Source organism: Clinocottus analis, unplaced genomic scaffold (genome assembly GCF_023055335.1).
Source record: "Clinocottus analis isolate CAN_PGR_092001 unplaced genomic scaffold, fCliAna1.0.p SCAF_21, whole genome shotgun sequence".
Taxonomy (NCBI): Eukaryota; Metazoa; Chordata; class Actinopteri; order Perciformes; family Cottidae; genus Clinocottus; species Clinocottus analis.
In genome coordinates, this window is record NW_027175943.1 from 5,785,332 (window position 1) to 5,798,650 (window position 13,319).

Here is a 13,319-nt window from a genome sequence, read left to right on the forward strand (position 1 = left end):
CCGGAACACGAAGCCATGAAGGTTTTTTTTTGTTTGTTTTTTACACACATTAAAGTTATTCTGAAATTGCTTTTTACATTCAGTAGTATCTCCTTTTAGCCCTCTAAGCGCATGCAGCCATAGGAAGTGGAAAACATAGATTACCCTTCAAAGAGGGACTTTAAAAAATGTAAAGAAATATATAAAAACAGAGACGAATGCAAACTTGTTCCACACGCCCATCACAGAGAAAAGCTCGTCTTATCTGTCGACGCTAGTTCACATGCAATCAGTTAAGGCTGTTTATGACCATCTGTGGAAACTCGTGATGCGGAGTCTCCTCCTTTGGACAACAGAGAGACTTGGACGTTTGTTTGTTTGTTTGTTTGTTTTCTTTGTTTGTTTGACCAGTTTGGTTGCCCTTTTTAAGCAGGAGATGAAAGCAAAGTAGCAGCAGCGACATGTATGTGTGTGTTTCTGCGAAAAAAATAGAACCAAAAAGTTTACTAGTGACTCCCACAGAGCCCTGAGGTTGGCGTCTACCGGCACACAAACAACTTTTGACATAATGTCACGTGGTACAAACACGGCAGGCGACTGATCTCTCTCACACACACACACACACACACGCACAGATTTCATAATTACATTCACACGTTTTTTTTTTTGTTGTTTTGTCTCCACAAACACGTAAACACAGACGGAGGGGAGGGATGGAGGACGTCAAACCCTCCCTCACAGGGGGACAATACTCCAGAGGCATTGAAATGGCAGCGACTCCTCAAGTTCACTTCTCCCTCCAGTTCCCACAGGGAGAGAAATGGGTGGGTGAAGTAAGGAGCGAGCGAGGGAGAGGGGTGGAGGGGGAGGTCAGATGAAAGGGTTTCGCGACGTCCCTCGACCGGGGTAAACGTTCCCCTGAAAGACAAGAGAGGACTTTACTACACTTCCTGGAAAAGAGAGCCTCGCGAAAGATGCAAATAAGCCCCCTCTTGTTTTGTTCCCCCTCCCAGTGCACTTGGGGCCACTTGTTTGTTTGCGAGGCGGTGAACTCACCGTGAACGGGTTCACCGACATCGGCCGCGGGACTTTGGGCTCAGAGTCGGCCGCAGGGAAGGAGGCGAAGCCTGGACACACACACACACACACAAGGACACGCACACTGAGATACACGCTGAGAGTGTGAATTGGTATTCCTGAGCGGTCGCTGGTGGCCACTGTTGAAATAATGAAACATTGTGTGTGTGTGTGTGTGTGTGTGTGTGTGTGTGTGTGTGTGTGTGAGTTTGTGTGTAGCTTTTTAAATGTTCATATATGTTAACTACATGGATGTCATTTAGCTCAGCACACAGCAGCATATTTTATTCTATTCCATTTATGGCTTAATGGGATGTTTTTTATTTTTTTATTTTTTTGGGGACAATGATTTCTGGCTTTTAAACAATTCACACTTCACTGAACCGATTACACTTTCAAACTAAAGTCATTAATTCGTATCCAAACAGGGACTGAACTGTGATAAATGAGGCTTTTTGTCCCTCACAGATTGCGTTATTATTTAAAATGTATTGGTAAATACTATTTTTCCTGTGCTTTTAATGTTAGCGTTTAGCGCATAATTGCGCTGTAGTTGTGCTGGCAGGACGGGAGACTGTCCGCAACTTGTTCAGCACAAACTGTACGACTAGAGCTGCTTTCTAGATGTACGACACAAACCTAAATCACAAACCTCCAGAGGGAACAGAAGGGACTGGAGCGCTCCGACTCATTTGCAGCCTTTACTCGTGCAGACAGACTCATGTTTCAGCACCTCTGTGTCTTCAACCGCGTCTAAATTAGAACTACATAGCGTGCTCTAAGCTATAGAAAGCAGGATTAAAGGCTTTGTCTCCCATGTGATTTAGGTGAGTGTACTTTAATTCCCCAAGACTATAATTGACGAACAAATTGGAAACCTCAACACATTTTTCTTCCCCATTAACGAAAACAAACAGCACATTAACACAATCTTCTCTTCAAATAAGAAGACAGTGTTAAAACCATTCACATATACTGCTATTTCTAATGTGTATAGACACCAAAATATCAGACTCTGACAAATAAAATAAGCTTTACCGTTAGCTTCCTGGTTGCTGGTTGACTCATGATGAAATGCATTCTGGGTGCTGGGTGCGGGGAAGGAGGCAGACGGAGGAAACACGGCGGTGGGCGAGCTGACAAACGCACTGGAGTCACCTGGAGAAAAGATGCCCACACACAGAGCGAGATGAGAGACGGCCACGGGATCCACGGGGAACAAGGTGAAGCTTTACAGAGAAATGATTTCCATTTAACTTCTGCATATGAAACCCCCGGATTATTAATATGCAAGCTGAATACGCCAACAAATCATGTTGTTATGTTTTAACGATTACATAAAACGCTGCAAGAAGAGTTCGAACAGTGTTGCTGCGGTTCACATAACAGCGTGCAATAAATAACAATACATTTGGATTTCTGCATATGTCACTGAAAATATTTGATTGCTTTCTAAAAAATATCTTCACATGTGAAAAGCTGAAACAAGCAAATATTTAGCTGATTAGGAGACTGAAATGATGAATCTATTATCCAAATTCTGGCCATCTAATTTTCCTGACGATCGACTCCTGCGTGAAGAGAATAATAGTTTCAACTCTAAATGAAATTTTAACATTGGGCTTTCCACATCCAGAGTCTGGATCGCAAAGTAATCCCCTGAACACGAAACCCTCTGATGATAAAGTCATCAGTTATAAACAAATGTATGACACGGTCAGGGGTCGTGACCTTTCCCCCGCCCCCAAAAAAAAGCAGCAGAGTCGCGTCTAAAGGGCCCCGAACACGAGTCTCACCTCCTGATGCGCTGCTGAAGGGGTTACTCGGGGAGAGGGCGACGGGCTGCTGGGGAGCGGTGCTGGAGCTGAACGGGTTGGGGAAATCTGAGACGGAGGGAGGAGGAGGAGGGGGGGGGAGGAGAAGAGACGCGGAGATGATTCACAGTGTGTGGGGTTAACAGAGTGCATTCCTGTCTATTCAAACCAACGCTGCTCTCGGTCACACAGACGCATCCTAATTAGGAGTGTTGTCGGCTTTAAAGAGGAGGGAGCTGAATGAAAACACAATGCCGGTCAGCGGGAGGGAATCGATGGCGTTTTCGTGCTCGGTACCTACTTGCAAAGGTTTGGGAGCTGGACGCGGTATCGACACCGGGGGAACTGGGGATGGAAGAGCAGAAAAAGAAACAAGAGGATCGATCAGGACATATGAGCTTTAAAAGGAGCTCCACACGCAGGAGATCTAAAAAAAAAAACAACAACAACTAAACTGTCACGTTAAACTGAAGCAGATTTGATGGATTGTTTTTTTTTTAAAATTTGTTTCTCTACCTGGCGGGAGTAGAGCCGGACGAGGGCCTGCTGCCGAAGATGGCGTTGTACTGCGGCGGGCCACCAGGTGGAGCTGCGAACGAGCGTTTCACACAAGACAGCACATAACTGGAGTGAGATCAAGCGCTTATTATCTTGAAAACGATGCGGAAAGATGGCAACAGGAAGAGTTCAAACGGCCGGTGCTCAGCGTGGAAGGACGAAAGCGTTGAGGAAGAGCGTCTCTGTGCTCCGCTTGATATGAATTAAAGGGAGCCGAGGCAGAAAATCAATAACCTCCTCACGCTGCGATGAAGGAAAACAACAAAAGCTTCTTGTGGGAAGCTCGAAGGCTCCTCGTATGAATCCTATGCATGAAAACATCCGCCTTGGTTGTTAGACCAATACGGCCGATTGTAAAACGCAGTTCAGACGATCTGGAGCAAACACAATGAGCTTAGTTCAGCTGCTTAAAGCCTTGGCATTTGGTGTAAGGATGTTATGCAACCTTGTTGAGCTGGCGGTGACAATCTGCATCACACTCACACTCCAACTCTCCCTCTATCTGTGAGCAGTGGTGGAAGACGCACTCGGTAAAAGTGCCAGTGCAACGGTGTAAAACACGGCATTACAAGTACAAATGTCTCAAAATCTAAATGAAAGTGAAGGTATTTAGGTATTAACAGCAGAATGTACTCAAACATACTAGTCATGCAGACAAATGGGCCTTAAAAATGAATAAAAAATAAGCTTCTGGGACAAATCATTTCTAATCTTTGCTTCTTTTTCCATATCTTACATTGAAAAGGTGCCAGTACCCGTCCTTCTACTGGAGTAGAAGTATGAAGTTTATTTTCAGCCTTAACTAGCACACAGATGCAGCAGAAACAACGAAGCATCCATCTTCTCACAAACGGAGATGTTTCCTACCCGAGACCGCCGATGGTTCACAGAAGCAGCTGTCCAGATGCGACACGGCGGCGTATCTGTCCCGGTGGTTGGAGCCTCCGACCGGCGGGTTGGTCTGTCCGACGCTTCCGGCCTGCTGCTGGGACAGCGAGTGGGGCAGGGGCTGATGATGATGAGGATGATGAGGGTGGTTCAGACCTCCGAAGTCCACGCTGAGAGACTTGGGGAAGGCCCTGAACGGCCCCGTGGTCCCCGAGGCCGAGACCGTACGACCTGAGAGCGGAGGTGAGCCGAGCTTCAGTCGCAAAGACGGAGGAGGGAGCGCTGCTGCAATTCGTGTGCGAGCCCGAATTTGCAGTGTTGAAACCTGAACGGCCTCATGGGTAACTCAGAAACAACTAGTTCTACAGGTTTCTCTACAGGAAGGTACCTCTAGAGCCAAAACACTTAATCCTAGGTAAAATAATCCAAGTATTTCAAGTTGCCGTTGATGGATTTGATCACCTCAGTATTTAAAACAACATGGATGAAAAGCCCTTAAAGAGCCCTCAAGTAACACTCCACCTGCTCAGGAAGATCATGTGATTCAATCGAAAGCTACTAAACGCTGTAATCTGATTATATGTTAGCACACGTTGTTGTACACCAATGCAGAAATTAAATAAAAAGTGATGTATGGACAAAAATACATGAGAAGAAATTCATGAAACAAAGTCCTCATGCTATACTAACATTTCCATGCTACGAGGCGCGTCGGCTGCGGGGTTAGCATGTAGCGCGTTGTCACAGTTGAGCTTTGACAGGATAATTGAAAAAAGGCACAGCAGCAAGTTCTCGGATGGTGTTCAAAGCACCAACCACAAAAATACAATTGTTAGATGGTAACAAAGGCAGGAAATTAACGTCCGTAGGTAGCAAGCTTTCCACAAACATGAGCCACAAAGCATGCTAGTATCAGCCAGAACTATTCACATGGGGGGGGGGATACACATGAAAACTATTTAGTTTATTTCTAAATCCAGCTCGTCTGTGACAGAAACCAGACCAGACTTGACTTGATGCAGATTATCTGAAGATATAGAGCGCGTTAAAGGCGGCTGCATGTTTTCGGGATGTGGTCATACTCCAGATAGGACCTATCTCTGCAGACATACCTGAACGTCCTGGAATACTTTGGGGATGTTAATGTGTCCCGTGGGATTACAGCTGTGTCCTACTTAGCCTTCAAGTGCTTCAACGCGGTGCGAAATTTCAGCAGCCCTCTGCTGACGGGGGCAGCGGCAGCAGCAGCTAGGGCCTAAAAATAGCTTTGAACTGTGTGTGAGTCTGTGTGTGTGTGTGTGTGTGTGTGTGTGTGTGTCTCCTTTGACCCTTGACCCTCCCAGCCTTCAGGTTCTGGCTTTGAAGTGAGGAAACCTACAACTATTGACCCGCCCGGTTGCAGCATGTGACGTTAGCCGACCACGGACCGGGCGGCAAATTGCCGACAGAGTGCCGCGGCTCCTCTCAAACGGCCACCGGCACGAAGCACCGGCACGAGCCACGAGGCCGGCCGTTTAGCGGGGGGCGACACACTTAGGAAGAGCCTATTGATCTCAGCCATTCAGCACACATTCAAAATGCATCGGTTGGCGCCGCGTCTTACCCAAAGTGAAGTGGTTTTTGAAAGAGCTACTGGCTACGAGGTCGATGGAGAAGAGATAAGAGAGACAGAACAAAAGAGAGAGGGATGAGTTCATGGAGGAGAGGAGAAAAGCCTGTTATCCCTCCCCCCACCCCCCGCTGTCAATTCCTAGCCCCCCAAGCCACTGTCAAGGTGCAACAGCAGGAGGAATAATGGGGAGAATAGTGCTTTTTTAGGGACTATTTTCAGTGGCGGATGAATAGCAACCCGATGAAATCTCTCTCCTGTTTCCCCCCTTTTGTACTACAGTGAATATTACATGATATCCATTGATGTGGTGTTGGTTTTTGCATGTGGGATGCTGTCAGTGGAGGACACACCTGAGGGCCGCGGGAGGGCGGGGAAGGAGGGGGCGTGGCTCTGAGCTCCCAGCGCCGACGACAGCGAGCCCGGCCGCTGTCTTTCTATCCCGCACATGGTGGGATCTACGTCGGGGGGAAAGAAGAAAGAAAAAAAGAAAGAGGACAAAAGGGGGTTGAAGGGAATCGATCGGGTTCAGTTCCACAAATACATCCGCTCCCCTGACGAAGGTCAACCTCCGACCTTTGAGCGCGGGGTCTCTGAAGCTCTGGGTGCGCAGCGGCCGCGCGGTGAACACGTCGGCCCGCATGTCGGCGGGCGAGATGGCGGGAGCTCGGTCCCATGACGGCAGCTGGGACTGAGACTGGGTTGGGCGAGAGATGAGAGGAGAGAGAAAGAAGCAGATGGGGGGCGGAGAGAGCGAGAGAGAGAGAGAGAGAGAGAGAAAAAAACACAAAGGCAGAAGAAGTGAGTCTCTTTCATGCTTTCTCAATAATTCAGAAGCAGCGGCTTTGATGCGGAGGCTACCTGGCGTCTCGCTGTCCGGCCCATCAGTCTCTGTCTCTCTGGCGGCGCGTGGAAGCAAATTTAGGTCGTTTCCTCACCTTCTACTCTCTCTACCGCCCCCGCCCACTTTCTCTCTTGAATCTCTCCCCTTCATCACTCTCTCAACCCCATTGCACAATCAGGACACATTAGGCCTCTCACCGGTGGCCTCGTGGACCTGGCGTTGGGGGGCAGGTTATGGGAGGGCGCCTGGCTGGTTAAGGGCCCGTGAGAAGGGGGCACCGCCTGGACCCCCGGGCTCCAAGGACCCTCGATGTCCCTCCGGTTCTTACTTTTGGAAAAGTGCCTGAAAGAGATGGTTATTTGGGACCGTTCTGTGCGACTAGCTGGACATTTAGTCAGTAATCAAAGGCCCCGATTCGGAATATGTTTTAATCGTGGAAGCTGAACCCAAATCAATGACTGTTTCTCCTATCCTCGCATGAAAGCAGCTCTTATCCGTGAGCTAATTCGTCCGAGTGGGCGTCTCCACTTCATTCAGTTAAATGTCTAAATTTGGAACAGGCATTATCAGTTGTTGTTCGGATCTAATTTGCCCCGGCATGCCCTTTCCCTTCGAGAGCTGAAACAACTGGGGGAACAATTCACATCAGTCACAATCTTTTGACGATTGGGAAAATAAGTGCTTTCAGGAGCCGATGCGCTCTGTGAGGCTGCGCTCGGACACGACGGTCTCATGAGTTAAATGCACATTGCAGCAATAAACTCCACTTGTTTCATCGCAGTTTTCCTACACACGATGCAGCCTAACGTGAGCTTTTCACGAAAAGTGTTGGTTGTGTGTGACGGTTACGGTGTCAGAAACGTGACAGCATCAAACATATCTGTTTGCCACAGAGCTTGTCTTCTCTGCAATAATCTAAAATCTAATAGAAACGCCCCATTTTGTTAAGGAAACCAGCGCAACGTTCACTTCCTGTTGGCCTACAAAAAAACAAAAAAAAACACATCATGCCTGCAGCAATCTATTCGGTCATCATTCAAAGATTTGGACAAATTAAAAAAGCTACCGAACATTTTTAGAATGATGTTAACATGCTGACATCTGCTAATTAGCTCTGGTCGGAGCTGAGGCCGATGGGAATGCCATTAGTTTCATGAACGAATGTCTGCAGCAAATTTCTTAGGAATTCTTCCGATATGCAATTCTGAAGATGTTTACGCTATTTCCTGATACTTCACGCCCCAAATGACGCGTAGATAATCAAAGCAAACCTCTGCTACTGCCTGCTCCCATTAGCGTGCGATGCTACAAACGTTCTGAAACGGCATTCTCACCACTTCTTCTTCTCGTATTTGTCCTGCAGGAACTCTTTGAACTTCTGAGAGTCCTTCATGTCGGAGCAGCCGTCCGCCTTTGGGTCAAACACGCACAGCCAAGTCCTCCTCCCGACCTGCACACACGCACACGCACACACACACACGTTCGGCAACAGAAACATTGCTCATCAGTTTTGCAGGTCATGCAGCACTCGTCTGCTTCATGTTCAGTATCGGAGAATCTCTCACAGACACGTTTTCTCATCGGCGAGAGAGGGGAGTCAAAAGTGTTGCAAGAATGACGAATCAAAACTGGGCGATCTCTCTTCAGAGGACGATGTGGAGAAAAACCTCTGCCTCTCCTCACGTTATACTTGACACACACACACTCTCACACACACACACACACTTTTCAAGCCAAGCGCAAGCTAATAAAAACAGTCTGCACTCATCTTGATAAGCCGGAAACTCTGCACCGTTCATTTGGTGTGATAAGAGCAGCGAGTGCGGCGCACACCGGGGAAATAAAAAAGCTTCACCGTATGAAATCCAAACAGCTGACGTTAACGCGACCTACATTTTGATGTCAATGTCGTCGAACATGTCAAAGTGGAAGAAATTACCGACAACCATCAACAATGTTAAAAACGTTTTGAATTCATTTTCTTTTCTCAGTTTGTCTTTTTGAAAACAGCTGAATATTATATTACTCATAGAAAATATAGAAATACATTGGCTGGAGAGGTCAAACTTGAACTTTTTTGATAACTGAGGCATTGTTTGGGTTATATTTTTCTTGGCGCATTATTTTATGTTTTGTGTGAGAGTAATTTGGGGTTTTAGACAAAAAATCCTTAATCTGATGATAATCTTTTGATTGCATTGATATAAAAACATAATAAACTAAAATGTATCACTAAAAAATGTTTTTTTTACTTTTACAGTGGATGAAGGGGTGCCCTGGTTTGCCCCACGCACACACTCACACACACACACACACACACACACACACACACACACACACACACACACACACACACACACACAGAGGAAATAGATCGTGGTTTGGGTGGGACCAGAGACCGCTGGTCCTTTTGTTTCTTGGCAGGAGCATTCTTCCCAAAAAGAAAAAGAAAAACATCCCGAGCACAAAGACGGGTCCATGAGGGACGCCTCATATTCCATGCAAACCCCAAACTTGACCCAAAACAACAGGAACCGGTGAGCAGAAGCTTTTGGACTCATCCCTCAGATGAGTTTATAAGCGTGAATAACACAAATAAAAACATTAAAATGCGTTCCCATGAATTTCGGCTCGAAGCCCCGAATTTATGAATATTACTCACCTCGTTGCCATGGTTTTGGAGGAATTCCACTTCCTGTTGGGAGAACGTTGTCATGGAGATGGACTTGACTCTATGGGGAGGGTTGAGGCCTCTCCTGGGAGAGATGGAGAGAAGGAATTAAGGGAGTGAAACGAAGGACGTGTGTAGTGACTCCTCGCCTCCGAGAGGAGACAAGGGGACAGGGCAGGTGGCCGAGGAAACACGCGTCACGTGACTGTGAATTTAACGGGCAGCACCGGCGTGAAGGAGGTGCCATGTGACAGAGACGTGTGGTTTCAGTAATCTCCATGCCGGGGACGCAAAAGTGTGACAACTGCTGTGCATGTGCGGGATTGCGCAATTACGCGCGTGGAGGTGCTGAAACCGTCTGTGTGTGTGTGTGCGTGTGCGTGTGTGTGTGTGTGTGTGTGTGTGTGTGTGTGTGTGTGTGTGTGTGTGTGTGTGTGTGTCGACTGGGCCGAACATGCAGAACAAAATGTGACAGCACACATACATACACACCCACACTGGAATGGAGCCTAGAGAGAGAGAGAGAGAGAGAGAGAGAGAGAGAGAGAGAGAGAGAGAGAGAGAGAGAGAGAGAGAGAGAGAGAGAGAGAGGGTGGGTGGGTGGGGTGGTAATGTCAAACCTGCACCATGACGAAATGAAACGTAACTCAGAGCTGGAAAATGACCAAATAGCGGTCTGTCGTTTAAGAAGCTGCTGGAAGACACGCGAGAGAGAGAGAGAGAGAGAGAGAGAGAGAGAGAGAGAGAGAGAGAGACTGCGTAAATTAATGTGAGCACCTCGGCTGTTGCACCGCACCAACACTCCCTGATAAACGCTGAAAAATAGAAAAGCACACACCGTTAATCTGGCTCCGTGCTGCATGGTGCATTCTCCGGCCTGCTACTTTGCTTTTATTTAAATAATTACATTCTACACACTCTCTCGGTATCTTCTCTGCCCTCCCACTGATGCTCAACGTGCCGTAAATGAAACCCCGGGAGGAGGCGCGGCTGCATATAGATATATATATATATATATATATATATTTATTTATTTATGTATTTTTTTCTTCCACTCACAGCATTCCGGAGCACGACGTGCAGACGAAGCTGCCCGCCGTGATGTCGGTGTAAGTCACCCCGGGCTGGCTGCACTCGAAGCAGTGTTTGTTTACTCCGGACTGGGCCAGCTCGCGGACCTTGCGGGCGCAGATCTCCTGGTTGTCCCGGTGCTTTCGGTTCGACATGGTATTTCCTCCGGTGCACCAGGCGGCGAGGCTCGGTGTGACGCCGGTAACCCTCCGCCTCCTGGACCCCCTCCGCTTCACGCCCGCATTACGGAGACGCTGCTAATGCGGCTTCGCCCCGACGCGAGGCAACACGGAGAGAGGAGAGGAGAGGAGAGAGAGAGAGAGAGAGAGAGAGAGAGAGAGAGAGAGAGAGAGAGAGAGAGAGAGAGGGAGGCGCGGCAAGTCCCACACGATGAGCCGCGCACGCGCCGGAAACACTGCGGATGTCTTTCAGAATAAAGGAAAACACACACACAAAAAAGATGCAAGTGGAGCTTTAGGTAACGGTCAATTTGAGTTTTTATGGTTGCCTGTGTCTTTAAAAAAAAAAGAAGAAAAAAAAAAAAAAAAAAAAAAGAAGTTCCAATACAAACACTGGTTATCTCGTCCAACTGTTAGGAGGGCAAAGTATTTCCCAGTATGCCTCTCTGTGTTCTGGGAATCAGCTGTTGTTCACATCACTTTGACATAAGGATATTGAGAAATAAATGACAAATGTCACCGTTTTCGGTATATACTCGATGTCCTGAAGATTGAAAATGAATTATTAAGCTTGGAAACAAACGTAACTCATGACAAAGCTCACTTTGCAGCTGTTTTTTTTGCAGCTTTTGATAGGTTCATTTCAACAGCAGATGGAGTTTGCGGTCGTCATAGGAGAGCAAGCTCAAACTGTCTTGACCCTCACCTCTTGAGGAAGATCATGTAATAGAAAGCTTGTGAATCATATATTTATTTATTCATTTATTTGTATTTGCTTTAAAAAAAAATAGGCCTGCCTAAATTAATGGTATATGCATATGACTAGCACAGGCTGCTTTATGAAATACCAATGATGGACTATAAACAAGCCCCGGACCTTCGAGGGCCCTGAAGGCGTTGTGTTGTCTGTGTATTGTGTGCTATCTGTGTGAGCGTATACTTTGTGGTCACCTAACCAATTAGCTCATTTGTCTGGTAATGTGCACCACTAAAACACAACAGTGCCCTAAAGTGGCTCCAGCATTTTCACATTTGAAATATGATATGAAGAAGTGACAGGAAATGAGAAGACGAGAGCGATGGTGAACAAAGGTCCTTGACCGGCCATGAACCTGGAGGATGGTGGTCAGTGGTTTATGTTTAGTGCCTTAACCCATAACTCACCAGGATGTTCCCAAAATCAAACTTTTGTTGTGCTTTTTTTTGGTGCTTTAGCACTCCTGTCATGGGCATAAGTGATTACTCAAGCCTGTACTGGGCTGTGAAAAGTCACTTTTGGGAGGAAATGTGCCTCGGGTGATCCCCTTTCTCCAGACATGTATGCATCTTTCACAAACAAGCTCCCAATGTGTCGATGCCGGCCAGGCCTTTATTTTGAAAAATCGTCGGCGCCTGAAATTCTGTGTGGTTTGACACTTGGACCGACGCGCAGGGAATCTCCTGTCAAAGACAAACAAGAAGCTGTCGAGCAGCCAAGTTTTACGTCGTCCGAGAACCGTGTTAATACTCTATTAGAGCCGACTGCCTATCTTGAGAGTCGAGACTCTGATGGTGCCGCGCTCACCGTGTGCGCCACACACGCACACGCCCCCGTCTCCTTTTGGCGCAGCGCTGCGCTCCTGACGCTCCAGCGCGCTCTGGCAAGGGGACAGATTACTTTAGGGGAGCTTATGAGGGCAGCCGGGAAACGCGAAGACGCAATGTAGCAGAGGTTTTTTTTTTTTTTTTTTTAGGACGACGTCGGTATATTTGAAAGTTCATAAAAAGTTGATTAGGATTCCTCGCGGTTCTTCCCATGACGTGTTGTCGACGACAGTTGGTTTCATTTACATAAACGTGTTTGGATGAGCCCCATTCCCACGAATCTTTGGTGAATGGCACACTATTAAATACAGAGTATTGCAAATCTCTTTGTCCTCAGAAAATATCCCCGGACTATTTATTTTGATGAAGCAACATAGCAACAAAACAGACCTCACTACGCCCTTCCCGTGACGTATGTCATATCTGAGATTTATTCTTACTGGCACTGTGGCACACATGCAGAGACGTCTCCGATCTGGGCGGTGGTCCCTGAACGCATCGCGGTACTGTTATCCTCTGAGAGATTAGACTAACAGGTGGAATAGATCATCTGCAACATGAACTAAAGTGAAGGAGAAACAAAACTATTATAGGCTGTTTTTAGATGAGCTGCAATGACTGTTAATGACCAGGAGGGGGGGTGGGGCACATACTGAGACAGACAGACAGACAGACAGACAGACAGACAGACAGATATATGTCTGTCTGTCTGTTTATATATATATATATATATATATATATATATATATATATATATATATATATATATATATATATATATATATATATATAAGGCAGACAATCCAGTTGAGCCACTGTAATTACACTTCACTCAGCAGTCAACCGCAGGCTTTAGGTTGTCTGACTTTACCATGACAAAGTGTGTATTGCATAATGTTGCCCAACACGTAGTAGTGGGTTGTTTTGTCTCTTAGGACCTGAGAATAATGGAAGCCTCTTTTTGTCAGGAGTTGGTCAAAGTCAAAGCGCCAACATAGTTGTGTTTGTCTTAGTGTCTTATTGTATGATTTTGTAAGTCATACAA

The 13,319-nt window shown here is 46.7% G+C and overlaps 1 protein-coding gene across 6 annotated transcripts; it reads right to left on the minus strand.

Moving 5' to 3' along the window:
* Positions 1–615: 615 nt before the first annotated feature.
* Positions 616–10,945, minus strand: agfg2 (ArfGAP with FG repeats 2). 6 transcript variants are annotated; one of them, XM_068587696.1, is made up of 14 exons: positions 10,500–10,942; positions 9,432–9,525; positions 8,104–8,219; positions 6,967–7,111; positions 6,502–6,622; positions 6,279–6,383; positions 5,920–5,952; positions 4,296–4,547; positions 3,387–3,459; positions 3,172–3,215; positions 2,853–2,939; positions 2,095–2,214; positions 1,036–1,106; positions 616–897 (listed from the first exon to the last, which is right to left on the minus strand). In XM_068587696.1, exons 1-14 carry the CDS (start codon positions 10,664–10,666, stop codon positions 850–852), a joined length of 1,476 nt encoding a protein of 491 aa, XP_068443797.1. In that variant the 5' UTR covers positions 10,667–10,942; the 3' UTR covers positions 616–849. The 6 variants fall into 6 exon arrangements, with proteins under 6 accessions (XP_068443797.1, XP_068443799.1, XP_068443802.1 ...); XM_068587698.1 differs by lacking the exon at positions 10,500–10,942 and adding an exon at positions 10,218–10,407; XM_068587701.1 differs by lacking the exon at positions 10,500–10,942 and adding an exon at positions 10,279–10,341.
* Positions 10,946–13,319: the final 2,374 nt, after the last annotated feature.

What these genes read in the sequence shown, in the direction of transcription:
- agfg2 (XM_068587696.1), bottom strand. Translation starts at nt 10,666, where the DNA reads ATGTCGAACCGAAAGCACCGGGACAACCAGGAGATCTGCGCCCGCAAG. An exon ending in ACGTCGTGCTCCGGAATGCT is followed by an intron (nt 9,526 to 10,499) that starts GTGAGTGGAAGA and finishes CATCTCTCCCAG; the next exon opens with GAGAGGCCTCAACCCTCCCC. An exon ending in TCCGGCTCTACTCCCGCCAG is followed by an intron (nt 3,216 to 3,386) that starts GTAGAGAAACAA and finishes TTCCATCCCCAG; the next exon opens with TTCCCCCGGTGTCGATACCG.